This window comes from Hippoglossus hippoglossus, chromosome 22 (genome assembly GCF_009819705.1).
Source record: "Hippoglossus hippoglossus isolate fHipHip1 chromosome 22, fHipHip1.pri, whole genome shotgun sequence".
In the NCBI taxonomy this organism is placed as follows: domain Eukaryota; kingdom Metazoa; phylum Chordata; class Actinopteri; order Pleuronectiformes; family Pleuronectidae; genus Hippoglossus; species Hippoglossus hippoglossus.
Window position 1 is genome coordinate 9,722,310 of NC_047172.1, and position 27,233 is coordinate 9,749,542.

Genomic DNA, 27,233 nt, shown 5'->3' on the forward strand with positions numbered 1-27,233 from the left:
TTTTAAATTGGCTCCGGCTGTATTTTACTCCACTCTAGTTACTTAAAAAAATGAACACAGTAAATATTTCACTAATAAAAATGAAACTGAAGTCATCAATGCAGTTCATCTTCCTTCCATTGTGGCTTTATTCAATCTAAAAACATACAGATTCCTTCATAAAAACACATTTTTCTTTCAACTCTCTTTTCCCACATTTCATTTTCCTCATCATTTACCATCTGACAACATTCCCCTGACCTTCTGAGACACTTTCCAAAAACATTAAGAATGAGTACATGTGTGTTACTGCTCCACAAATGTCTTACTACATTTAATACTGACTACACACTACTTTATAAATGGTGGTTAATAGGTACGTGATTAAGTGTGGGGTAAATAAGCAAGACTCTCTGGTCTTTAGGAATGACTTGGGTTGTTTACTCGGTGCACAGGACAGCAACTCCACGCTCGTAGAAGCTATGTGGATCTTCCTTGGTGGCGATGTCGAAGTCGACGGTGAAGATGAGGTCAGACCTGGTGAAGTTCAGGTAAACGGGCAGAGTCACCTGTGGTGGGCGGAAGGAAAAAAAATTAGATGCAAACAGCAAAAAGAAAAAAATATAATTTAATGGCCTCGTGATTTTCTAAATGCTTTGAGAATATACATTTCATAGAAAGACGTCTTGTTGTGTGTCTGTGTTCATACCATGTGTCTCTTCTCAGTGCTGCATTGCGTGATCCATCGGAGCTGAGTGAGAGGCAGCTCCGTGGAGATGGTGTTGGACAGAGACAGCTTGTTGTTGGCACAGGTAGATCCCTGCAGTTTCAGACCTGAGAGCAACAGTGAGCATGTTCGACATTAGAAACAATATAATAGAATAATACAACTCTCTTATCTTGTGGTGACAAACTGGATTCTTATCTTAAGAGTAATTATTGGGGATTTCCTTTCTTTAGTTACCTTCATGAGAAGAATGTTTTTTAGACCAATCTGTTTTTCAGCATGATTAGGCAAAAAAGTACTACACAGATTTCCTGGAAACTTGATGGGAGGGTGGGACATGGGCCAAGACAGCGCCCCTTCAATTTTAGCCACCCCCCACTATCATTAACATTGTGAGATAGGCAAGATAAACATTTTTTCCAGAAAAAAATTCATGGATCTTGGTGAAAACAATCTGGCATATGTAAGGAACGGATATCTGTAAGTCTTTGAAAGTTGGTGCTGATTGATTGAATTTAAGGGGACTGCATGGAGGTGTGTGCTCTACTGAGTGCCATCTACTTTTATAGGTATTTATAAAGACAATTTGGAACCTCACTTAACAGCTGTGTAAAACTCTATATTACTTTGAGCTTTGTTTTTCTGACCTTTGATGCCGAAGCTGCAGGCGTCCAGTGGGGTGCCCTGGGCAGTGGTGACATTAACCTCGAGAGACAGCTCTTCCAGAGACCAGCTGTTTGCCTGTGCCACATACTGGCGCGTTGCGGTGATGTAAGCCTCTGGTACAAACAGGCTGCCAAGGCACACGTGGATGTTCTGGTGAAGCGGAGACAGAGACGGAAAGAGAAGAGGGATATAACAGTACCGTGAGTGCCTCTGTCAGTTTTTGCGGAATCTATCGCACTATTTAAGACTCCGGTTTTGTGATCCTGTGGATGAACAGCGAACCAAACTACCTTCAGCTCCTTTGCACCCCCACTGGCAGCTCCCTGGGAGATGTGCTGCAGCTGTTTGATCCTCTCACTGAAGTCTGCCACCCACTGGATCACAGTCATGGCAGTTGGGACTGTGTAGCGACACCAGCTGCGAGGGAGGATGCCTACAGAGACAAACAAACAGATATATACACACATTTGTTATTCACTCAAAGCATAATCTGTTTAGTAATAGCTCGCCTGTCAAGAAAAAGAAATTAGTGCAGTTATATCCCCATATTATAACATTTTTTAAAACAAGTTAAATCTATTTAAAAACATAAACAAAGCTGAGTGAAACTGTGAAAGTTTACCTTTAACAAGTTCGCTGATGAGTGTGCGCAGGTCGTTGGTCTGCTTCTTCTTGCCCTCGCACACTTGCACCACATCGGTCAGATCCTGGCGGACCTCCTGCAGCATCTTGCAGCCCATCTTCACCTCACGCTCAAAGAACCTGAACAGTGGGTCCTGGTGGTTGTGGTGGAGGAAGAGGATAATTCATCAAATACAGAGGAACTAGTGACACACAAGGCCAAGTAAGTATGTAAACGTCTCATTACCTCACGAGTCAAGCACAAAAATCTATCAAACACAAGATATTTTCAATGATGTTGAGCAGCTTCCTGCTTATTTTAGGTTTGTCTCTAGAAGACTGTTCCCCAACCAACATTCCTCTTATTTCAGCCATTACCTTGATGTTCTCTACTGTGCGTTTGAGCAGATTGACTGTTTGCGGCATGAGCTGCAGCCAGTTGCAGGCAGTGGTGTGAAGGGTCCTCATCCAGGCGGGCTGGGTGTCAGACGTGGATGCAGAGCGCTCCTTCTTCTCCGTGTCATAGGCAAGGTCATCCTCATCCTCCAACATCTGCATTTTCAGCATCTTACCCATCATGTCAGTGCCTGCGCAGCCCGGCGGAGGGAGCATGTGAGTGGGGAGGGAGGTGGAAAAACAAGGCCATGGTGGGAGGTAGGAGGAAAAGAAATTAATTGTGGTACAAAGAAACATGAAGCTTACCTCAAGGATCCTTCAATTAAAAAAGGCAAGAAAAAGAAATAGTGGCAGACAAAGAAATTAGGACTACACTGGGTCGGATTAAACACATAAGGAATAAGGCAGCATTTCCAACAAACACATAAATCCCAAATGCATAAATAACCGCATTCATTACTGGACCTGTAAAAGAAATGAATGTAACTAATGTAGGGAGTGAGGTTTTGAGGGTTAATTAAGGGACGGGAGTGAGGATAGAGGGAGTGTGGAGGGAGGTACAAGGGGAGTGTGTTGGAGGTGACGAAACAAGAATGGAGGATTTGATGGGAAGCAAAGGGGATGGGGAGATTTGTGGCAGGTTTGAATCCTGACATGGTGGTGGGATGGGAATGGTATCTTAGCAAAGCGACATGATGGCTGTGAAATACAGCTGCTGGAGGGTGAGGACACGCACACCCTTCCTTTGGGCAGAGCACCTTCTAAAGCATGATGGCTGTGAGCTAAAGCTAAACTGAAATGCAGGACTATGACACACAAAACTACAACTAGGAGATACTAGTGAAGTTAGCTGATGAGAAGATGAGAGATTAGCGGAAGAAGAACCCTGAACATTTTCTTTGCCACCACGAACAGTGTTCTGCCCAAAGCAGATGTAAATATGAGATCTCGACCATTTCACTGCACCGTGACAGCCTGTCAAAGTAAGAGTTAAAACACTAGAACAGAGAGAGGGACAGATTGTTAATGGTTCATCTGTCCAGCCGACTGAGGAAGAAGAGTGACGATGTGCTGGGTTCCACTCGCTGTGACAAAACACAACAGTACAGACGATGAAGACGACCAGTTGCAGCATCATACCCTGAGTGGTGAGCAGGACCTTCTCAGCATTGCTAGGCAATCCAAGCCAAGATGGAGTTTGAGTGTCGGGAAGCATCTCAACCCAGTGCATGAACTCCTCACGCCTGAAACAAAATCAACAAGACAAGGAATCTTTACTGGTTGAGTTCAGCGGGAACAGTCTTTCAATCTTACACCACAGGGAAAAGGTTAAATAAAACTGACCGAATGCCTTCAGGCATCTTGATATCGTTGTGTCCGTCAACCTTCAGAGCCAGTTTGAACTCGCTGTCGAAGCTTCTCTTGGTGAAGATGCGGTCGAGGAAGGTGATGAGCAGGCGCTGGTCGAACTCGTTATCGATGCGGCCGCCATAGATGGACTGAGCCATCAGGGTTTTCAGAGCCGCCCAGGGGATCTTGTCTGGTGCGATGTTCTGACGACCCTGTGTGTGTTTGGAAAGTGGTTTTACATCAATGAGTCAAAAGTTTCCATTGACAGCAAATCATTTTCATGCCGACACATTTAAAGCAGTTTGTAGAATTTGTGCAATATTCCGCTACCTTAGCAGTGTCGTCCAGCCAGGTGTCAACGGTGTCACAGGCAGAGCGGAGGTCCGACTCTCCGAACTCGTATTTCTTGGACCATCCCAGAGGTGCATAGCGCAGACGCTCCTGAATGACTGCATGGAACCAAGCCAGCAGAAAGTACAGACGTGCACGCTCGTTGGGAGCCTGAAGAAACATGGGGGGGAAAGTTATTCAGGAAGTAAATGTATAGAGAACGCATGTAGGTGATTGACGATTTAACTTGTGAAATATATTGTGAGACAAATTCAATTCACCTTGCACATGCGAGCCACAGGGATGCCGCTGAAAGTCCTGAGCATGTTGGCCTTGACACCAGGAGGAGGCTCAAACACAAAGATCCGACCTGCACGGAGCAGATTCACAGGCACCTGGCAGGAAAACACAGTGATGAGAATTTAACGAAGATAAAAGAACAAGGAGTTTGAGAGCTACATCAACATTATAAAATGTTTAAAATAACTTTATGAGTGATGTGGTTTACCTTGGGGTTGATCTCCATTGTCAGGAAAAGCCTGAAGCTGGTGTGAGGCTGCATAGAGTGGAGCTTCTTCTCCAGCTGCATGAGCCACCCAGGGGCAAGATGAACGTTCTCCAACATCACCCACCTAGAGGACGATAACAGACAGGCCATAAGTACAACAAAATACAGTGTACACCCTTACAAATACACATTAACAACATAACTCACCTGCCAGACTTGACAGCTGTGTTGATATCTCTGTCGGCCTTGTTGAAGCCCTCAGCAGAACCTGTGTGCAGTAGAAAAACAAAACATTTTATATCGTCACTTATGCCGTTGACTTAGCTTAACAACAAACCTCAGAGCTGATTCCTTCCTTACCAATAGAGATGGAAGTGATTTGTTTGTTCTGCTCAGCAGCGAGATCTCTGACCAATCCGCTGGCATCATAACCTGGTACAGAGCACATCAACACTGGGGTGCTGGGCTTCACCTACAGACACAAGAAAAACCATGTCAGCAACATGCAACAGCAAAGTGCTCTGGACAAAAAAATATCAAAAGAAATATTTGACGTTACCTCACTGTCCACGATGTTACCCAGGTCAAGAGGCTGCTCGATGATGTTCATGAAGGTGTCTCCCAGAACCTTTGAGACGAAGATGTGGGACATGGCCAACATACGGTCGGGACGGAAGCTCTCAATCAGCAGCAGCTGATGCACTGCCTGGCCAATGGGAGCTGAAACGGAAGATAAGACAGGTCAAAGAACAGCATGTTATTTATTCTTACTTGTCATTAAAATAATACTGTATATACTCACTGGACTGCTTCTCCTCTGCCCACAGATAAGGAACTGCCAGCTCTGGACTGTTGCTCTCAATCCACATGAAGAATTGCTGGAATATCAACACAAAGCCATAATGATCAGCAGGTTCTCTCAGATTATCAGTGAGCTCAGATTTTGTGTAAATGGACCAACAGAATCTGCAACTACTCACATCATCAGCCTCAACTTTGCCCACCAGGTCTTTGAATGCCGGAAGGCGGCTGAGACGGACCATGGCCTCACTCTGCTCAGTGGTCAAACCCTTCACCTTGGGCAGTGACATGCCCGTCAGAACAATCTCCTTACTGCGCAGGAAGTGCTGGAACTCTGTGTCATATGACGGCTCACTGAAAGAGATGGATTTCAAATGGTTCAGATTTGTGCTTGTGGATGTTAACTGAGACTACAGCTTTTATTTTGTTATAAGTTTTGCAATACTTTTGGTGTAATATTGGTGTATTACCTGGTTATGCCCTTCAGGCTGATCCTACCCAGCAGCATGGCAAAGGTAATGTGGTCGTGGTGCAGCATACCTCTGGCTACCCTGTTAAATGCCACCTACATTCAAGAAAACAGACAAATTTATGTCCATTGTATTCACATCAACAAAGAGAGCGGGCCTCTTGTTTTCAAAACGTGTGGTTCAAACCTGGAAGAGGTCCTTGGTGATGACAGCGAGTCTCTGTGAGTGGTCAGTGATGTTCTTGAGGTTGGAGTTCTCATACAGCACTGTGTGGTAGGTGTCCAGGAAAAACTTAAGAGAGTACTGGTACAGGAAGTGCATCTGGAACAAGACAGTAAAACAAAGGTTAGCTTGATATTGAGATATGTTTGCAGATGAATGATACTGAAACAAGTTGACATGTATCCAGACCTGGTTGAGAGCCTCCATGGTGAAGTAGATGCTGCTGCAGGCTGACGACAGAGACAGGTACTGCTGTGACACAGCCTCCACCTCCGCCATAACGATGTCCGTCTCCTCCACCTTTCTCGTCACCTCGGCCGCCTCCTTCTTCAAGTTCTCCAGTGTGGTGATGATAGTGTCGTCGTCAAGGATACGGCCCTTGACCTCATTGAGGGCCTGCAGCAGAGATTTTTCCAGCTGACGCAGGCGAAGCTGGAACTCGCCTAAAAGGAGAGAGGAGTATTTGGTATTGGCAAGCAATTGGTATTCTGATTTCAGACCATTATTTTACCACAGAGACTCAAGTCTAAATTATCATCATCAATCTAAGGTTTAATAATCATTATCCCCAGATTTGTCCCATCAATGTGTTGGTGCCTCTACCCCTTAGTGTCTCACCTTGCAGTTTGAGGAGGTCAGAGCGTTTCTCATCCACATCAGGCCTCTCAGCCTTTAGGACCTCGTTGAGACACTGGCTCTGGAGGCTGCTGCGTGTCACCGTGAAGTTGACAAATGTCACACGAGAACACAAGTCTGGTGCGAACTCCACCTGCATACACAAGAAACACCATATTAAAAAAAACTGAACAACAAGGAAATGCCCTAAATTTACAGATGACTTTCTAATGAGGTTACTAAGCTACAAAGGAACATTACTCACCGTTGGGTCTCTTGTGGAGAGGAAGATGACAAATGAAGGCGACAGATCGATGTCCTGGTCTCCGAGGGTGATGAGGACACGTCCTCCAGTTCTGCGGACCTCTCTGTTCAGCACTGGGTTCAGGATAGGGTCGTAACTTTCTACATCCTACAGAGCAACAAAAGCGTGAATCACGAAATTCATGAAACTAAAAGGGCAGGTGACCGTGATCAAGTAAAGAGTGCTCAATAACTGCAATTCAGTGTTAAGTAACTGCTCCTACCTGGACCAGCAGTGGGTTTCCAAAACGCAAGGCGCTCTCCAGGTTCTTCCTGAAGGCGTCATCCAGGAAACTGGTTCTGGTGATCTTGCGATCTTTGTACTCGTTCATAATGAACTCTGTGGCTTGGCCTGATGGGTCGATGATGAGCGGGTACCTAAAAAGAACAATGGTATAGAACAATCAGCCTAATAGTAATAAGAAACACTGAAGACAACATTACAATTCCAGAAAATAAAGTTACTGACCTGTTGAAGCGCTTGAGCATGATGGCATTCTCAGTGCACAGGTCGTCAGCTGGGAGGGAGTTGGCCTGCCAACGCAGCCTCTCGTCAGCATTGGACAGGTACTCAGTTCTAGCGATATCCGTACGGAACTGTGGGAGAAATTTAGTCCGGATATTAGATTACAGGAAATGCAAAATGTGTGGTTGTGGCTGGTTGAAAGAAACATTGCTGAAAAAAGAACGATTAAAGAAAATACAATGTATGAATAATAACCTGTATTCTATAGCTAAAAACCTAACTTTGCCATAACCTCTTATATGATTGTAACATCTTCATTCTGAGGAATCAAAAAAAACTTTAATGTTTTATATCAACATCTATTATGTTTCTATTAACGTAAATATGAATGGTATTTGTAGATACATATGTGTCTTCAGCACTTCCAAGTACCTGAATGTTTGCCTGCTGCAGGTGATGAGACCAAGTAGTGAACAGGTTCTGTCTCATCTGCTGTTCAAAGTAGCCAGCGTAAGTAATGAATGCTGAAGAGAGCAAACAGTCTCCAGCGATGGTGGACATCTGGTTCTTGAAGGTCTCACTGGTCTTCTCCCAGCGTTCGCTTTCAGCCGACAGACTCTTCAGAAGGGCTGTACTACGATTCACCTGAGAGAGAAGATCAATATTTCAGTTTGAAGTGGAATAAAACGGAGCGAAAAAAACCAGAAGCAAAACATTTATCTGATGTTACCTTCGCCTCAACTGCAGCCAGGTCAGCCTTAATGGCCTGGGCCTCTGAGATGAGGACGGCGTACTCCTCCTTGTAGCGAGCGATGCTGGACTCCAGGTCTCTGATCATCTGCTCAACCTCCTCTGCCCTGTTCTTGTTGTCCGTGGCATCATCCTCAAGCTTCTGCAGTTCGCTGCGCAGAGGCTCCACACGCTTCAGCATGTCAGCATAATTGAGCTAAAAGGAGTGGAAGAACATGGCATGCATTAAAAGGACAACCCTTTCCACCCTCTTATCATAATCTTCACATTATTTTTGTCTTCTTACTTGAGCAATTGCCCATTTCACCATAGGCCCACAGGCCAGAGAGGCTCTGTTGACACCTTCATAGTTGTAGCCTGGGTTGGAAAGATAGTTCTTCTTCATCTTGTCACGGATGGAATCACTGGATAAAGGAGAAACAGTCCGAGAAGTTAGAAAATGGCAGTACTATTAACAGTCTATATTTACTTATATGTAAGGGGTGGAGAAATTTTGTTAAATCAAAAGAAAGTTAATATTAATTAATAGTATTGGGCTACAGTAATGTAATTTTTGTTTGGCTTGGGGATTGGGATGTAAATTCTATCATCTTTCCGGGGAGAAATGCAAAATCAGGACACTGACAACGATCCAGGATTGATTCCAGTCAGTCAACCACACGTTACCATCAGTTCATGTTCTATTTCTACAAAATCAACCACTGAGACTGTTCCAGAAACCTACAATGAAAAAATAATCACAGATGTTGGTTGATTAATGTACTGATTAAATATAATTTGAGTTTCCATTAGATAAAGACTAAACAGACACTGTTGATGCTGGTACCTCATTTCCTCAGAGGAAAAGTTGATTATGCTGCTGATGAAATTGTCCCTGATAATAACTTGTCTGATTTTTTTCCAGTCATTGGTCTCCTCGCCCAGCATAAGGCAGATAGACTCCAGGGCCAGTTTGACTGCAGCTGGGGGATTGGTCATAGCCCGCACTTCTACTAGGTGCTGCCGCTTAATAGAACTCACCGCTAGTCAGGTGGAAGGAGGAAAGTGTTTGAAAGAGAGGAGGAGTAAGGGGGGGGGAGAAGTTTGGAGAAACAAGAAAGAGGGAGAGGGTGATCTTTAGTGAACAATTGCAGAGTGCATTCTCTCTCATTTCACCTGATCTCCTCTGCGGAGAAGTTAACAATGGTGGGGATGAAGTTCTCCCTCATGATGATGGATCGGATCTGCTTCCAGTCTGTCGTACTCTCCCCCAAGAGCAAGCAGATGGACTCCAGGGCCAACTTCACGGCTGCGGGGGGATTGGCCATGGAACGCACCTCCACCAGGTGCTGCTTCTTAATGGACTTAACAGCTATTAACATCAGGCGAAGAAGGATTATGATAAAGGAAGGGGCAGTGATGGAAGGAGGATGTAAGCAGAGATAGTTGTTAACAAAAATCACTTTGAAATAGCATTGTAATATAATAAAAATGGGGAAAAAACGAAAGAAAAGAAAACGAAAGGTATTTATAACTATTGGATAAAGAAGCTTGGAAAATAATCCTCTATCTTAACAGTACTATAATGCAAATCTCAATTAAACACTCAGAAAACAGAGGTGAGTAAACAAGCAACTGTACCATTCTGAGACTCAATAACAGCAGGCTCCACCTGCTCCAGGTCCTCTTGGACTCTCAGCTGTTTGTCCTTGATCACCACCTGCTGCTTGTACACGGATTCCTGGATCTCCTGGCTCATCACCTGGAATCACGGCAGTAACAGTACAAGTTAATAAATCGAAGTCTTTGCAATACAAAGCTAAATGGAGCTCGTCGGTAGCTGTACAACATGTTATAATACCAAAAAGCTATGTTTGTCTTCTTGGAAAAACATTTCTTTCTGCCTACCTTTTTCTTCTCAGCCTCCTGCTGGTCTTTGACCATCTTCTTCAGTTTGTCGTTGGCAGCAGCATTCTTTGCCTCCAACTCCTGGCTCTTGATTCTCAAGTCACGGCGAAGCTCCTCCACCTTATTGAGGAGTTATCAGAACAATCAGGAAGTGGGACAAGAACTGGCAAATTGAAACCTTGCTGGTTTGTTAGGGACCAAGTCAAATCTTTACAGATCAAAATTAAGAATAATACTCCATAATTTTACCTGATCGACAGTCTCCTTGATTTTGCGGAGGCCGACGTTAAGGTGCATCTGCTGCTCCTCTAACTCACTGCGTTTCTCATTGAACAGGTTGGCATACTGGTTGATGAAGTCCAGGTAGTGGCGAGGAGTGATAGACATGGTATGACCACCTCGCTTGGCCAGTCGGTTGTTGGCCTGTAACGAGTGGATATCAAGTTTTAAGAACATATATGAAGTATTCATTAGTAGAAGATAAACTTAGACTTTACAATGCATCAATCACATCACTGCAAATATCTTTACCTGGTGAAGTGTCTGGTGTACAAACACACAGCCGTTGATGATAGCCTCGCGATGAGATGGCATCTGGGGCAGTTTGTCGTAGACGATGGGCATGTAGTCTGGCACCTTGTAGTTTGGTTTCTCCAGATCCATCTTGCTTGTGAACTCCTTACCCACCTGATAAAGGGCTCCTGTGGACCAGTCTCCAAACCAGTTCAGCACACACCTGGCATAGGGGAATAAGCGTTTTAATTTAACACAAACTCCACATTTTCCAGAATCCCCCTAGTTTCTCTGATGTCATGTATTAATAATGTTCCTCTACCTGTTGAATAGGGCAGGAGATGTGGCGGCCCTGTCCTTCAGGCCCTCTGATGAGGGGTTCATGGTGAAGACCACATGGAGGTTTCGGATGACCTGACTGGTGAACCACTTATAAAGCTCTTCGTGTGTGTCAAGCATCAGGCCCTCTTTCTGGGCTCCCTCCTTACACTGTGTCATCAGGGTGGCATACTCATCTCCCTCAAACAGACCAGGAACCTACAAAACAGGAGACATTAAAAATATTGAGAAACTGAAAAGTATGTGCCCACTACCCAATGACTACAGAGGGCCACAAAGATGTATCAAGTGGTGCTCTCCATCATCCTACTGAGGTCGGCATGTTACCTCTCCATTGGCCAGCAGTGTGTTCATTCTCTCAAGGAAACCAGAATCCAGCACATTGGATTCATCCATGATAAAGGCAATCTTCTCATTCTTGCAGCCAGAGCGACGCAGCACAGTCCGCAGGTCCTCGTCAAAGTCGTCTCCAGTGTATTTCCTGTGTACCTGGAAAAACACACACAGAAGTCAATAAATGCATAAAGACAATTGTATGACTTCACTTCACATAGGTTTACATGCATTTTTACCAACCTTGATCTGGTAGACACTGAGTCCGTTCATCCAGGCTACGAAGCGAGATAGAGTGGTCTTTCCTGCTCCACTCACACCGATCAACAGGAGATGGCCCTGAGGTTGACGGAAAATTCTAGAGAAAAATATATCACCTTTAAAACCCTGCTCATAAAGCAAATACACCAATAAAAAAAATTCTTGGAGGTCAATGAGAAGCACTGAACTATAAAATCTCAGAGGCTTTTACTTACCGGTCAATCCTGAGGACGTGGTCCAACACCTCGTTGAAGAGCACCAGAGGGACATCCAGCTCCTCTTCATAGAAGACCTTCAGACGAGCCTTCACATAGTCCCTCAGCTCCTCCTGTTCCACTGGGATGTAGTCCTGCAACCACATACAAGATACTCAGTGTCAATTAAAAGATTTCTTACAATTTCAGTATCATAACCAAAGCAGAAATCACAGTATAGTCAAAATATCTCAAATTTACCTTGGAGAGCCAGTTGCTGTAGAGGATAGGCCTGGTAAGAGCCTTTTCCTTATCGATGTTGGGGAAGTGTTTGACAGCAACCATGTCAATGTTTTCATCTGTCCACCTTCTCTCTTCATCATCAACCAGCCTGGAAAAGTACAAGACCAACCACTCCGTCACTAAAGGTCTCAAGTCTCAAATCAGTCTTCAATTCAGTTTGTTAATAAATTACATCTCATAATCCAAGCTGTGACTAATACAGCGTAACCTCTCAGTAACTAATGCTCACCTGTCCTGGAAGAGGCGGAGAGCCTCATGGGCCCAGATGCGGATGAGCCCCTCAACAGGCAGAGTCTCAAGTGGGCGCAGGGCCTCAAATATACCCCTCACCCAGCGGGTCATCTCTCTGGGAGAGTAGATGTAGTGAGGCTGGGTGTCCTGAGTGAACCGCTCCTGAGGGGTTAAAGAAACAAAATAAATGTAACTGTGAAAAAATTATATAAAAAAATACTCCTCTTCAGTCTGTACAATGTTTTCTGTGTAAATATGTAGTAAATTGTGTTTTCGTGATGTTGCTCCTTTACCTGAGACATGATGTAGAACTCAACCATAGCAGCAGTGAGAGGCTCAGCATATGTACGTAGGGAGGGAATGAGGCGCAGCATGGCCCGGTTGAAGGTTCCATAAATCTGGGTGAGAGAGGCTGGGCCTGGATAGTCCACATAGACCACAGGGACATGGCGCAGGAACCTAAAAACAGCACACCATGACTTCTCATATACAGTATATTTTTTGGTTATTTCAGGAGTTTTAAAATAAAAATACAATTAATATTTTGATATGCAATGTTCTACTCTGTTAAGTCTAATTAATGTACCTGTGTGTAAGAGGCTTTCTGCCAGGATCAGTAGGAGGATTACAGGCACCAACAAACTGGATCCTCTCTAGTTTGACCCAAGTCTGGTCCGAGGTGCGATAGAAACCTCCATGTTCCACCATCTGCAAAGAAACAGGACAAGGGAGTTTTCACATACAATACAAAACCAAACAAATTCAATAATCCTGCAGTTAAAATTTGAAAACATGCATCATACCTGTCTGAGGAAAGAGATGACTCTCTGTGTGCCATATTTGTCCATGTCTGGCAGATTGATCTCATCACAGAACAACACCAGCCATTTGCCCAGCTGGACGGGGGCCAGGACCACACCGTTGGGGGTACGGCGGTACTCACAGTAGTGGTCAAAGGTCTTCAGCAGCAGCTCTGGAGTGGTGGCACTGGAGAAGTTCAGACCCACAACCTGATGGAGAGTAGGAGGAAATTTGGAAATTTAAAAAATGTAGTTTAAGTTGAACTGATTTTTATGATTTCCAATTAATTCTACAACACTTTGATTATGTCTCTTACCTCCATATCAGGCAAAGCCCTGAGGGCGCTGAACAGGGTCATAGTTTTTCCAGAGCCAGGAGGTCCACACAGCACCAGTGGTTTGTGCTCTGCCAGCCATGTGTAAAGCAAAGCCTCGTGACGAACAGTGTCCAGAGTGGGAACCACGACATCGGGGGATGCCACCTTGTGGGTCTCTACCTCAATCTGGGGCACCTTGCCTTGCCAGGACTGCCATTCACCTGAGATGCACACCTGAGTGGAGAGGAAATATGTTTAGCTTGCCTCCTCGACTTTTAGATACAGAGTAACTTTTCCTTTACTCAGAACAATCAATAGTTGACAAACTCATAGAGGCTGTACCTCGTAGTCAATGATGGGAACATTGGGAGCGGAGGGGAGGGGAACAGTGGTGATACGACGAATATATTCTCCAAGCTCAGCCCTCATCTTCAGCCGTCCATCACCAGAGAAGGACCACAGCACGGCGTAGATTAGGTACCTCTGTAGAAAGATAACATCACAAAATTATTCAGTGTAAAAGTGGTGTACCGTACAAATTATAAGACGGCTGTGCTTCTTTAACGTACACTGAGAGAATACAGAATCTTACCTGCATGTATCTCTCCAGCTGATCAATGGGCATAGGGAAGTCAGGGTGGTTGTTGTTGTACAGAGCCACATTACGGCAGGCCTGGTGCAGCATAGAGCACAGGGAACCCAAACAGCGCAGGCGGGTGAAGTCCATGATGTGCTCCATCTTGGAGGCATGTTCCAAGGCCTTGATCACCAGGCCTGTAGAGGTGAAGTAGGGCTGAAGGATCGCTGCACTGTCACGCTGGATCTAGTGTGAAACACACAGCAGGAAATCAGTGAAGAAGAAATGTTTGAGTCTTACGTAGTTTATTTTTTGTACTTTCATCCTTTTACCTGTAACATCGGTGATGCAGTCTCGTCCTCATCCTCTATGCCCTTCCTCTTGCGCTGAGCTTCATCCTCTCCCTCATCCAGTGGGATACTGCGGATGCGAGCCAGGAAGTTGTTGAAGATCATGTCAGTGCTGAGGACATCCTCACTGAACCAGACCATACCACAGCGAGACACGGTGGCCAGGGTGGCGTACTTCAGGTCCTGTACTTCAAACATCACACGCACCTGTGAAGAAAGGGAGACACTCGGGGTAAATAAACAGTAACTCAGTACAGACAGGATTAAAAATGAGCAGATTGTGCTTGAAGTGCTGTGCTGTTACATTTGGTGGCAAGCTGAGACGCTCTCCGTTAGGCAGGGTAAGCAGTTTGTTGTCATCCAGGACAGAGTTGAGATTTTCAACCCACTCAGGGTCAACATCACCATCAAAGATGATCCACTGGCGCTTCTGCAGTTCACCTCGGACGTTATCAATGATCCTAGAATTGAAAGAATAAGCATCTTGCATGACTTATATCCATAAAGAAAGGGCCACATTGCATGATCAAGATCAGCCGAGTTGACTTTTACTCTTGATTACAAAATTTAACTCACTTCCTGAGGATGTGTGTGAACAAGCCATCAGTCCATTCACGAGTGTTAGGGTCCAGGGTTCCGTACAGGTGATCCTTGCTGATGGCCTTGGGGTCGATGATGTGGGCCATGCCCTCAACACCTTCCAGCCTCTCCAGGGCCTTGAGCAGCACCCTCCACGCCATGGTCTTTCCACTCCCTGAAGGTCCAACCATCATCAGGCCGTGGTTGATCTGTGTGATCTGATACAGCTGGAGCACCTGGAAGATGTTGAGACAAAGTTTCGGAATATTAAGTCACCTGGATACTGTGGAATTTTATCCTAGAACTCAGGATCCTGAGAACGGAGGACTCAATGACCATCTCTAAAAGCAGCAAGTGAACATAAAAAGTATACGTAACTACATACCTTCTCCACCCACATGGTGCCCACATCATCACCATCTCCATAGGTGAGGTACATCTCCGCACAGACCTTCTTCAGCTCTTCCCTCAGTGCAGTCATCTCTCCTCTGTGGTACTGGACACCAGGGAAGACATCTGACAGAAGGCTGAACAGCAGAGGGATGTCCTCTGCCACCAGCTTGGGAACCATTGTCTCACACACACTCTGGATCAGAATCTACAGTAAACGGGACACAAACTAATTGAATCATTCGCGTTCATCAAGCTAGATTATAAAAATGTCAGGAGTAATGATTAAGCAATGATAAAGCAATACAGAAACTTAATTTTACTACTTTAATAATACTTAATATTAATGTATTTAACTATACCTCCTGTTCAGGAAGGTTCTCAGCGATATCATTTTCGTCAACGACCTCTCCACGCTCAAACTTCTCCCTCTTGATCCTCTGGATGCGCTCACGCTTGACATTACCAGCACTAATCAGCACACTCTTCAGAGCTCGAAGGCCAAAATCGTAGTGACTCTGAGATGACAGCTGCTCGTCGCACAGCCTGAAATAAAGACGAGGAGTAAGTCAGAGAGGATAAACTTAAAATCCTTCCAAAGCTATTTCAACTTTTCTGTACATACTTGAAGAAGGGCACAATCTTTTTAGCCAGGATCTCAGCAGTGCGGAAACCTTGAGAGTAGAGCATGACTTGTGCGATGAGTTGGCGGTCAGGTTTGGTCATGGCCAAGCTGCGGAACAGCTTCTTCAGATTGTCAGGCAGGTTGGAACGGCCAGCGTAGCCAGGGTTCATGGTGATGAAGATGGCCATGTCTGGGCTCACCTTCACCTGCTTGTTCAGGAGCTCTGTGGTGACTGGCACACCTGAGAAGGGGACAGAGGATAAGTCATTTACACTGCAGGTCTCATGTAGAATAATAATAATTTTATGCATCTCATCTAAATTACATGCTTTTAAAATGTTGCCCTGTACCGGGGATTTTTTCTTTTAACCATGCAGTAAGCCAATTTGTTAAATCATCATTATCTGGACATTCTCCTTAACATTCCTGGTTCCATTCATAAAACACTTACTCCTGTCTCTGTTTGGGTTGCTGTGCTCCCTCAAGGCCACCTGGATGTACTGGACCTGCTGGGAGACGGCAGACAGCATTCTCTCCTCCAGACGATTGAACTCATCGAAGCAGCCCCAGGCTCCAACCTGGCACAGACCCACGAAGATACGACCCATGGCCTGAAAAAAAGAAGATGAACAAAAGAGATGCGCAAGTTATATAACCATCATGAGAACCAAATCCTGAATCTGTATTGTCTTACAGCTAGAGAGTGGACTAAAAACAAAGAAACACTTGTGCACCTGGAAGTCAAATGTCTCATCACAGTTGAAGACCAGTACAAAGCGGCCAAGCTGGTGACCAAGAGCTTTCACAGACTCAGTCTTTCCTGTGCCAGCAGGACCTAGATGAGAAGAAAAACTCAGTGAAGCTCAGTGTTTTCCATCTAATTAGTTTATTCTCCATTTCTTGTGTGCAATTAAATTTCATACCAAATGGTGATCCACCAAGACGGGCCTCCAGAGCCTGGGTCATGGTCAGATAGCAGCGGTCTGTCAGAGGTGTCTGGACAAGCTTGTCCTGGACACCCAAGTACTCAAAGCCGTAGTTGAACTTGGCATTGGCCATCTGAATGGATAGCTGTTGCAGGACGTCAGTCTGCTTGGGGTCAAAGTAGAAGCGCATCTGGCTGAGCCACTCAAAGGACTTGGAGTTGTCGATCTTGTTCTTGATCAGAGTCCTGCTCACATCACGCTGGTGCACCAGCTCGGTGATCTAAGCGAGAGGAGGAGGGATTTCAGAGAGTTTACATCAAACAAACATTCTTGAAAAAAAATACTGTGAAAAAAATTCCACTGACCAAATGTTCCAGTTTCCTCCTGCGGATGGGAGGCTGCTCCATCAGCACGGTGTCGGCCAACACATTGAGGGTGGCCTCCACATTTGACAGCACACCCTGCATGGGTGTCAGGTCCTCACCACCAGCGATGGTGGTCAATGCAGCCTCAGTGTTCTCAGACCAGGCAATCTGGGCGGAGAGGACGACCAGTTGGGCCTGTGGAAAGAGGACACAGATAAATGAAATTCTGCAACCATTTTTTAAATGTCTAGAATATCAAATGATTGCTCTCTCTGTCGACCTGGTAACGATCAATCCAGTCGATGTACTGGCTCAAGTCGATGGCTGTGCCCTTGTTAAAGGCTGTGACCTCCGTGACTGACTCAGCAAGCAGCTTCGCCAGCGTCACCCTCATCTCCTTCTCCACCAGCGTCAGCCACTCGTTGATCTTAGGGTGATCTGTGATGGAGACCGGTGTCTTGTAGACAATCTCTTCACCCTCGCGGGAGGAGATTCCCAGAACCACAGTGCTGTCCTCGTTCAGAAGGATGCTGGAGACACCAGCAAACATCTTTTTGAAGTGCTTCTGCAGTTTGGCCACATTCTTGCTGTTACCAATGATCTCAAGCAGGTCCTCGTCTCCCACAAAGTAGAACCTGTGAAGAAAAAAATAATAAATCAATTAATTTAACTTTTGAAGATGCACTACTAAAACAAAGCATATTTCCATATTTCCTCTTTCAGCTCGCTCTGCCTTAGTGTTATCTTCATACCTGGGGAATGAGGATCTCTCTCTCTCCAGGTATTCTCCCAGGGCTTTCTGGATTTTCCCCAGAAGGTCAGCCAAGCGCTCCAGAGACCTCTGTACTCCCTGTATGTTCAGCACGTCCATTACTAAAGGAGACTTTGTTACCTTCTTCATCAGTGCCAAGAACTCTGTGCTGATACTGTGGGATAAAGACAGAGAGAGATTACATAAGGTTTTGTAGATATAAATAAAAAATGTATAAACCGTTTCCATAAAATGCGGGTCCTTCATTTACCTCGAGAATCTCTGGGTTTCTACTGGCAGCAGATGTTTGATGTCAGCACTGCCTGTGAAGATGCCTTCCAGGTAAACCCAGCGACGCTGGACGTCAATCCAAACATCAAACAGAGCCATGATACGATTCAGCTTGTCCTCCCAGCTCAGGGCATCTTCCTCAAACACCTGGAAGAAAGAACGCATTTAGAAAATGTAATATTCTTACAAAATTAAATTGTTGTAAGAATAAAGACAATATGTAACCGTTTACCTTGTAGTATGGAGACAACTTCATGGCAGACACGCTGTTTATGTGTTCTTTGACCTTGTTGAAGAGGTCATCCCAGCCTCTGATCAGACGACACTTGTTCTGATAGTTCACCAGGTCGAGCTCGTACGAGTTCCACACTTCACGGATCTGAGAACCAGCAAGCACAGACAATTATAGAGTTTTGAGAGACATTTAAAATTTCCTGTAAAGGAAGCTGTAGATAAAAAATATGTTAATCCCTCTGTAAGCATTACAAAAACACGGCATCAAGTCTAACGGATCCTCCCTCTTCACCTGTTTGAGGAACTCCTCCAAAGCCATCTCTCCCTGGGCGACCAGGAGAACATCCTTCACCACCATCTCATTCTTCTGCAGATCTATATCCCAGATCTGTCCCAGGGTCAGCTCAGAGAGGACCCAGTTCACATGCAGACGCTTCATCAGCTGCTTCCAGTGACGGTCCTTCAGAGCCTCTGATTTCAGCTCAATCACCAACATGTTGACCTGGAGAGAGAAAGTAAGACGCAAAGACTTTAATAACCCAGAATTTCATTTTCATCTTTTGGCTAACTTTGTGCTCAGTGGGGAGAAAAACTTGCTGCCTGACCTTCATGTATCCTTTAAGCAGCCTCTGGACGAACTCGTACGAGGCATACTGTCTCAGTCGTGCTTGGAAGTTCTTCAGCTGGTTCAGAAGACCATCTAGACTCTGACGAAGCTACAAACACACAAGAACAACATTAGAACTGTTAAATTAAAGACATTTTACATATTAACGGAGAGCTTCACTAATCTGAATGATTACTGTGTATTTTACCTTGCGAGGCTGCACTGACACCCATGGCTGATCTTTCATCTGGTCGATTTGCTCCCAAACCCTTCCCAGCTCAGACCACACCTCCTTCAGGTCATGCAGCTCCTCCAGTGCCACCTACAAGTCCCCACAAAGACAGAAATGAGCCCAAATAAAAGCATTTATTTGGTCATCTATTTTGTCTTGGAATAAGTCTATTCATAGTTTGATCTTCAACTTATGACTTCAACTTTTATGTGAATGTGTGCAGGAATTACCTGCACCCTCTCTTCACTGCCGCTAAGCAGGCCAGTGTCAGTGAGCTCCAGGGCCTCTTTGGCACGGGCGCACTTCTCCCTTTCAACCTTCAGACGGCCAAAGTTGCCTTCATAGATGGTCAAGGACTGAATAGCCTCCTCTGGACGCAGGTTACCCTGATGGAACAGGTTATCCATTACACATTAAAGACGTTTGATGAAATTATCTCTAGTGAATGAAGGTCACGTAAAGGTGTCTCTTCTTTTTACGAAAATGTATGAATCTCTTGGTATGATAATAATAACATGACTCTTTCTCTTACAGCAACTGGTTTGGTCTTTTCCCACTCGTTGAGCAAGTCAGTGGTGCGGTTTTCCACAGCTTTGTCCTCCTGAACAATCTTCAATTGCAGGTTGGCCACCTGCTGCTGGATAGCAGTATCTTTACGCTTCATGATGTCACTGAAGGCACCCCATTCACCTTCAATGTTGTCGATGTAGAGCCAAGATGGTGGGAACTGGAATCTCTGCTTCTCCAGCAAACGCTGCCCATTGCGGAACAACTGGAGGTAAAGGGGGAAGAACCTCATTAGATCTTATAATTGTCTTTGACGCATGCCGTTATTTAAAAGGGATGTACGAAAAAGGATACTGAATGTTTTCGAGTACTTACGTCCACATTTTTCTCAAACTGTTTGATCTTGCGCTTCAAGGTCTGGACATATGTGATGAAGTTAACAGCATCTGAAGTGCTGGCTGTGTCCACAGAGTGTTGCTCCAGATCTTGACGGGACTTGGTGATGGAACAGAAAAGCGCGATTAAATTGTAGTTCAGAGAATAACCTTTTAATTTTCTAATATAAATAATATTATTCATTACCTTGGAGATCTGGGCATGGAAGTCCTGCATGTTCTGGCCAAGCATCTGTCCAAACTTGCTGAGGACTTCTTTGTGCCAGGAGTCATACTTCAAGTTAACCTTGGACTGGACCTGTTTTCAGGGTCAAACAAAAATGTAGTAAAAATTCAATTTGATTATGATTGATTAAAAATAAAAATAACATTGCAGTGGGACAGTCATTTTTGTAAGAAACAGCTCTCAAATACAACACCTAGAACAGTTAGTCATCATTACCTTGCCATAGTCTATGACCGCAGGTCCAAACTCTTTCCGTGTCTCTGCATTGTCGAATGTTCCGCGTGCTTTCCGGATTTGGACTAGCAGGGCCTGCCACTTGGTGAGATCTTCACCCAGACGGTTGTAGATGTTCTCTGCTTGCATGTCCCACAAGCACTGGTACTGCAGCCACACCTGGACAGGACCAACAAAGACAAGTCAATGGTTAAAAGTGCTATGTTAAAAGGACACACAGTCATCAAGCTGTCCAATCAGCAGTAAGATTAAAGTGTGATGACGAGATTTTATTTCTTGTTATCTAAGGCCAATGAGGCTCTTACCTTGACATACTGCTCCACTTCACTGACAATGTCTTCAACTGCATTGTAGGACTCCTCTAAGGCTGCAGGGCCATCTGGCATTCTGGTCAGAGCATTTCTGTAGAACTTCTCCTCCTCTGACAACTCGTAGTGGACGCCCACCTGGAGAGGAAGATCAGACTTGTTTAGATAAAGATCTTTATGTCTCTCACTAACTCATATCTGAGCTATGGGATACCACGGACAAGCTGAGACTCATGTCTAGACCACACGGTGTATACCTGGTATCTCTGGCTCTGGATCCTGGGCAGAGAAAGGATGACCATCTTCCAGGCAAACATCTCCTGGTAAAGCTTGTAGCGACAGTCTTCAATCGGGGGATTCAGATAGATGACCTGGTTAGTTATCCTCAGCTCATGGACAACATTCTGGGGATAAAAAAAAAAATAAGAGGGTCAATTCTGCCCATGTATGCAACATGTCCTAGGTATTAAAATGAATCTATATACATTAAAACAAAACAGGGCATAAAGCAATACAAGGTCCACTGTTACAATGCTTACCTTAATCTTGGGCTCGCCTCCAGGTTTGTGGCTCACTTGTGGAGCCTCGGTGTCCATGTCCACATCAGCCTTGTCCTCTATCTGGCCACGGAGCACCTGAGTCCAGGCTTTAAGGCCGGCCTGCAGACGCACTCCCAGGATGCGTTCAATCTACGGAAACAGAACCAAAATAAATACATTAGTGCCAATTTCAAACCAACCACATGTGAAGAATAAGAATTTCAGCAACCCTTCATTTTGGTATCAAACTGAATGAGAGTGACAAATAGTATTTGGTTAATATGTGGTACCAACCTCAATGTCAAGCTTGTTGACCCAGATGGGCAGGTTGGAGTAGGAGTGCAAATTTAGGTCATCCACTGCCTTCTGGACTCGGTTGAGGATTTCAGAGAAGGTCTTGTGGTCAAACATGCACGTCTCCAGAGAGCGAACCTCCAAGTCTATTTTCTCCTCAATCAGTAAGAGGTCATCAACCTGGAAATCACATACAACAGAGACAAATATGTTTGTTAGTGATGATTTAACATCTGTCGTTTAAATCTTAAAAGACAACAAGTCAATATTCCTACAGAGTGTACACTTCTGAATATTAATGTCTCCACACTGACCTTTTCCTGGAAGTTGAACACTGTCTCAGCCAGCCTCTGAACATAAGGATCCAGCTTGTAGGACTCCCAGACCAGAGTGATGCCTTCAGTAACAAGAGCCTGAACCTCTTTCTTCAGCCCAGCCACCAGCAGGGAGATAGAAATCCTCTCCTCCACCTTCTCACAAGTGCGCTCGTAGGTGCGAACACTCTCGATCAAGGAGATGGCGAACGGGTACAGCTGGTTAGCTTGGTGGGCCTTGTTGACGATGGCCAAAGGAACACGGAAGCTCAGCCACTTGAGGTTGCGGACCTCTTTGGACAAGGTGATGATCTCTGGGAGGAAGTTGACTTTAAGCTTGAGCATGTTTCCTGTACGTCCACGGGCACGAGTACTCTCAATGGTGAAGATGCGGCCAGATACACCGAGGTTACGCTGCTGTACCTGAATTACAATATAAATAATTGACAATTAATACAAATATTGAGTAATATTTGACAAAGAAAATAAATATTTGCAGTATTTAAGATTCATTATGATCAAATCCATACCTTGCGAGCCCAATCATCAAATATCTCTTGAGTGTTGAGTTTGGCCCTGAAGCTATCTCCATCCTGCTTTAGCTTCAGCCCCTCCACATGGTTCTCCCAGCCTTTTCCCAGAACATCCTCCACCCTCTTCATGTAGGCAGTCAGCTGACGGTCAATCTGCTTGGCCCAGATGATGGATCCAGACACAGGTGGCAGGTCGCGGACGTGGCTCATCTTACAGGCCTGGCTCTGAGGATACTGCACTTTGAACTTGTCGTGCAGAGACTCAATGTCGTCTTTCACGCGCTGGATGAGCTGCGTCTGGTACTCCCGGATGGCACCGCGGATGTGGGGGCGCACAAACAGAGCGTTGAAGCGGGAGAAGATGCGAAACATCTCGTTGGCATTCTTGGCAGTTCCCAGCTGATCACGCAGGCGGGCAGTGATGCGGGTCTCTACGCGGTCTATGCGCTCATCGTAACGCTTCATGGCAGCTTCCCAGGCTTCCATGCCTTCCTTAGACACATCCAGACCATCAACCTCTTTGACGTTCTCATATGCCAGGTTGACCTCCTCGATAGCGTTGGCATCGGCCGCATCAAAGAGAACTCCAGCTACCTTCATATCTTGAGGTTCAACTGTCTCCCCGGGAGCATGCTGGGGCAGAGCAGAGACCTGGAGACAAAAGTGCATAAAACAGACATTAATCTCTACAATGGAAGGCTCTACATAAAGAGAACAAGTTAAGTTAGTGAGGCAACTGTTAGGTAAGGCAACTGTGAACTGTATAAAACTTATAGTTTAAATTTTACCTGAGGCCTCAGCACACGGACGATGACAGCCCTCAGCTGCTCGTGCTGCCGTCTGAAACGTCTCATGTGGTCCAGTCGGGATTGGAGCTTCCTGTGGGCTGGGCTCAGACGCCACACCATCTTCAGGTTCTCCTCTCTCTTCCTCTTCACAATGTCCCTCAGAAGCACCTGGAGTTTCTCATACTCATCCTCCCAGGTCTGGAACACCTCGAAGCAAGCCACCATCACCTGCACACAGAATTTTAAAAAGGACATTTAGTCATGATACATTACATTTCTTAGGAGCTGAAGTAAGCGTGTACTTCTAAAAACCACACTAACCTTTTCAAATTCCTCGTAGGCAACATGCATGAGCTTCCTGGTGCCCAAAACCTTGAGGAGCTGGGAGCTCAAGTCCCTGGAGATGGCCTCTACAAGACGCAGGGCTCTCTGGATAGGGTACTTGGTGTTTCTAATCTTTTTCAGGTGAGTGAAAATGGCCATCAGCGCCTGGCGGATCTTATCGAGCTCTGAGGCAGAGAGCAGGTCATTGAGAGGGAAATCCTTCATCAGAGGATTGTAGTCATTCACAGTCTCGACAGCCTGTTTCAGACCTGTGTGAAGAAGAGCAAGCAAAAAACAATTGTAAGCAAAAGGAATTTGAGTAAAACATTTAAACCTTCTGATTGGCTGTTACTCACCAGTGTCAGTGTCAAAGCTGACGGTAGCATGGAAACGTTTGCCATGTTTGAGGATGTCCAGTGTGAGCAGAACCTCCGGGCTCTCTCTCTTCTCTTGGATCCTGTTGAGGGCTCGTTCCAGGTTCAACCAGAAACTGATCTCCTGCAAAGCTGTGCCCGAAGCGGGGTCACGATCGAGCTTTGTCACCTGATAAAAGGATGTTGGCAGAGACAAATAGTCTTGGTGGTTGGTATCAGGCATAAATATTTCCCCGTACACCTTTTGATTAAATTTGAGCCAGAAACACAGGAAAGCCCCTCACCTTTTGGATCTCCCGAATCCAGCGGTTGACTCCAGATTGCAGCTGGTTAAGGAAGGTCGGGTCCTCCACTTTGTCGCCAAAGTCAGTGACCTTAGGCTTCTCTCCATGCTCATAGCACTGCTTGGCGATGTTTGCAATGATGGGGTGGATGAGCAGGCTGATCTCAGGGATCTCAATGTTCTGCTGCAGGTGGAGAAGTCCCATCTCCAGCTCTGCAATCTTTTTCTCAACCGAGGGAGCCATCTTATCGCCATCTCTAGAAGGTGAATACAGAGATTTAGGGGCTTTGGAGGAATTTGTCACCTATACTACTAGATTCAAAGTTTGTGATGCAGTTAATTTCATTGGTTTTGAAACCATCAAAAATGACACATCCTTAGAAATTACCTGTCAGCCTTGCCAGACTCGCGGATGTAAGACTTGAAGAAAGGCGCAACGGCATTGCTGATGAAAGAGTGGAGTGTCTCATAGGGAGAATCCTCACTCAAGGTCAGAACTCGAACTTGGGTGGAAATCGGCTTGTCTGCATCAATGACTACGGTCCTCTTGATTAAAGCCAAGCTGCAGGGGAAGAAAAACACATTCACAGAATTAACAGAAGTGAAAGCTGAGTGTTGTGCCTTTTCTCCATATAACAATTTTCATGATTTAGATGCATAATTTACCTGTTGGACTTGATCCCATAGTGTATATCAATGCTGATGTTATAGGTGATGCACTCTTTCTCCTCCTCACCTTCATCTCCAACATCCTCTGTGTGAAGAATAAATAGATATGAATGTGTTATGTGGACAAATAAGACATTTCAAGAAATCATATTCAATGCACAGATATTTTAAGTGATGATCAGTGTGTGTTCGCAGTTGCTGAAGTCTAATATCCAGTTATTGAGGATCAGGATAATTATCTCCTAACGAGTAAAAAACATCATAACTATAACAATGTCATTTTTTTGTATTTCTACATTTAATAACCACCATATCATCAAGATAAGCTGCGTGCTGACGTGGTTTATAATGTACTAATCACCTTTTAGAGACGGGGTTAGGGTTAGAAAGCAATAACAGTTGTTTGCTCGAGGCCCCAAAAATTGCTCAGCTACTCAAGCTACTCAATTTAGTGGGCCATTTCACAGCAGGATGACGGTGCAATCTGACTGTTCGGTCTGACTCCATCCGTCTTTGTCCCCACCCTTCTTTTGCAAGCCAGCCTGTGGCGTGTAGGAAGAGATAGCCATCTGCAGACAACGCACTCTCTGCATGGCGGCATCAGTATTCTCAGTGCAAAAACACGAACAGGCTGGAAAAAAGTGATTATTGAGGGTGGGAATCCAAAACCTTCAGGCTCAGCCTCTGCGTCTGGCTGGTCATGTGCAGTATCAAGGGACCAAGGTTCAGTGCTCATGACACATTAATGAGGGCAGGAAGCTCTGGAGCTCAGGATGTATTGTCCCGAGGGGAAAGTGAACATAATGTGTTCATTGACACAAGCTGGCTCACATGATAAAACCCCCAAGAAGGTGGATAAAACAGGACTGGTGCTTCTGACAATGGTTTCCTTGTGTTTTTAACAGCACCCTTGTGTTGGTTTCATTCTCTTCTGCGCACCCAGATATCAACTTCTGTCATCCTTCTTACAAATAAACTGCACTTTTACATAAACGAAAATGCTACTGCTAACTTGCATTAAATTAAACATTACATTAGCAAAACCATTTGATCAACTAAAGCTCAATTTAACAAGTATTACACCTTTAAAGGATCAGACAGTTGCCATTGAGCACATGACATCTGCAGTGGAAGGATACTGGGTTATGCTGAACGGTTTTTTTCGTCCCCACCCATTGTGGCGTAGTTCCCTTTTCAATGAAGTGTAATGATGGAGGTAGCGAGCTAGCTCAGTGTTGTTATGGCTGTCAAATGACACCGGCCAGCCTTCAACGTGTATTTATGAAAACACTGTTGGTTTTAAAACTATCACTGTTGCGTTCATGATATTTAATGGCGCTGCTGAATGTACCTTTGAGAGCGCTCCTCTCCACCAGGATGGTTTGAACTTGGGGATCGCCCAGGAACTTCCTCATCTGCTCCACGGCGCTCTTCTCCTCCAGGGCGCTTTCCAGAGAGGCCGGGGCCTCGCCGCCATCTTCCAGGAGCAGCGGTATCAGTTTGCGGATGTGCTTCTGCAGGACCGAGGTGTCGGCCACCGTCTGAACGGCGGACACCTCCATGGTGCCGGAGTTCTCCTCCGTCCCTCCGCCGTCAGACATTCTTTCCGAGGCGGCGGACGAGGTGGTGTCGCGGGGGTGAGACTGAACAAAGAGCCGGGACTGACGTTAAGTAGCAGGCTGCAGGGTCTGGGTGGACGCTGGCTGCTGCTCTGTCAAAACGCCGCAACCCTGCCCAATACAGATTTATCCGCGCAAGGGATTGTGGGACGCGAAGTTCAAGGGATGGGTATCTCACTGGGCTGTAATCAGCTTGAAAACTGCAATTCCCAGGATGCATTTCTCTCATTCTATATCTATCTATGTCTTTCTGTCTGTCGATAGGGGGCGAAAGGGAGTCGTCTCCAATGATGCAGCTGAAAATCATCTGCAACTAAAACTTTCAAAAACCAAAGTGACAAAGTGGCAAAGCTTTAAATATAATATCACTTATTCGTTGGTTGTATAATGGTATGAAATAAAAATTGCTATAAGATAATGATAACCACAATCTGACAGATATGAGCATAACAAGTAGACTTTTGCTGACTCATACAATCAATAATGAATGAGTTGCATGAATTCGTCACTCACCCTC

The 27,233-nt window shown here is 45.2% G+C and overlaps 1 protein-coding gene across 1 annotated transcript; it reads right to left on the reverse strand.

The window, feature by feature from the left end:
• Positions 1-108: 108 nt before the first annotated feature.
• Positions 109-26,825, reverse strand: dync1h1 (dynein, cytoplasmic 1, heavy chain 1). The gene is made up of 78 exons (XM_034576466.1): positions 26,449-26,825; positions 25,095-25,182; positions 24,817-24,990; positions 24,430-24,685; positions 24,128-24,314; positions 23,769-24,040; positions 23,448-23,675; positions 22,657-23,310; positions 22,127-22,549; positions 21,813-21,992; positions 21,519-21,668; positions 21,237-21,383; positions 20,977-21,117; positions 20,654-20,830; positions 20,399-20,509; positions 20,192-20,311; positions 19,842-20,081; positions 19,540-19,695; positions 19,286-19,399; positions 19,076-19,186; positions 18,763-18,972; positions 18,469-18,615; positions 18,217-18,383; positions 17,947-18,120; positions 17,475-17,829; positions 17,195-17,389; positions 16,827-17,109; positions 16,638-16,738; positions 16,355-16,514; positions 15,904-16,144; positions 15,641-15,824; positions 15,274-15,486; positions 14,886-15,124; positions 14,614-14,770; positions 14,292-14,516; positions 13,975-14,205; positions 13,725-13,865; positions 13,383-13,616; positions 13,069-13,275; positions 12,852-12,973; positions 12,559-12,724; positions 12,264-12,427; positions 11,993-12,122; positions 11,753-11,886; positions 11,520-11,634; positions 11,271-11,432; positions 10,927-11,141; positions 10,623-10,827; positions 10,341-10,514; positions 10,092-10,211; positions 9,825-9,945; positions 9,360-9,555; positions 8,491-8,608; positions 8,185-8,400; positions 7,887-8,099; positions 7,458-7,585; positions 7,213-7,366; positions 6,951-7,097; positions 6,689-6,839; positions 6,260-6,513; positions 6,035-6,169; positions 5,849-5,943; positions 5,558-5,732; positions 5,380-5,455; positions 5,137-5,297; positions 4,938-5,049; positions 4,785-4,845; positions 4,578-4,701; positions 4,351-4,464; positions 4,070-4,240; positions 3,734-3,951; positions 3,530-3,633; positions 2,372-2,580; positions 1,995-2,148; positions 1,663-1,805; positions 1,354-1,522; positions 689-813; positions 109-548 (listed from the first exon to the last, which is right to left on the reverse strand). Exons 1-78 carry the CDS (start codon positions 26,696-26,698, stop codon positions 420-422), a joined length of 13,923 nt encoding a protein of 4,640 aa, XP_034432357.1. The 5' UTR covers positions 26,699-26,825; the 3' UTR covers positions 109-419.
• Positions 26,826-27,233: the final 408 nt, after the last annotated feature.

Bases quoted from the DNA above. Each gene is read 5' to 3' on its own strand.
- dync1h1 (XM_034576466.1), bottom strand. From the start codon at position 26,698: ATGTCTGACGGCGGAGGGACGGAGGAGAACTCCGGCACCATGGAGGTG. The intron at 20,831-20,976 runs GTAAGAGCCTCA...GGTCCTGTCCAG, and splicing joins AAGTGGAGCAGTATGTCAAG to GTGTGGCTGCAGTACCAGTG. The intron at 11,887-11,992 runs GTAAATTTGAGA...ATGTGGTTGCAG, and splicing joins ACAGCAACTGGCTCTCCAAG to GACTACATCCCAGTGGAACA.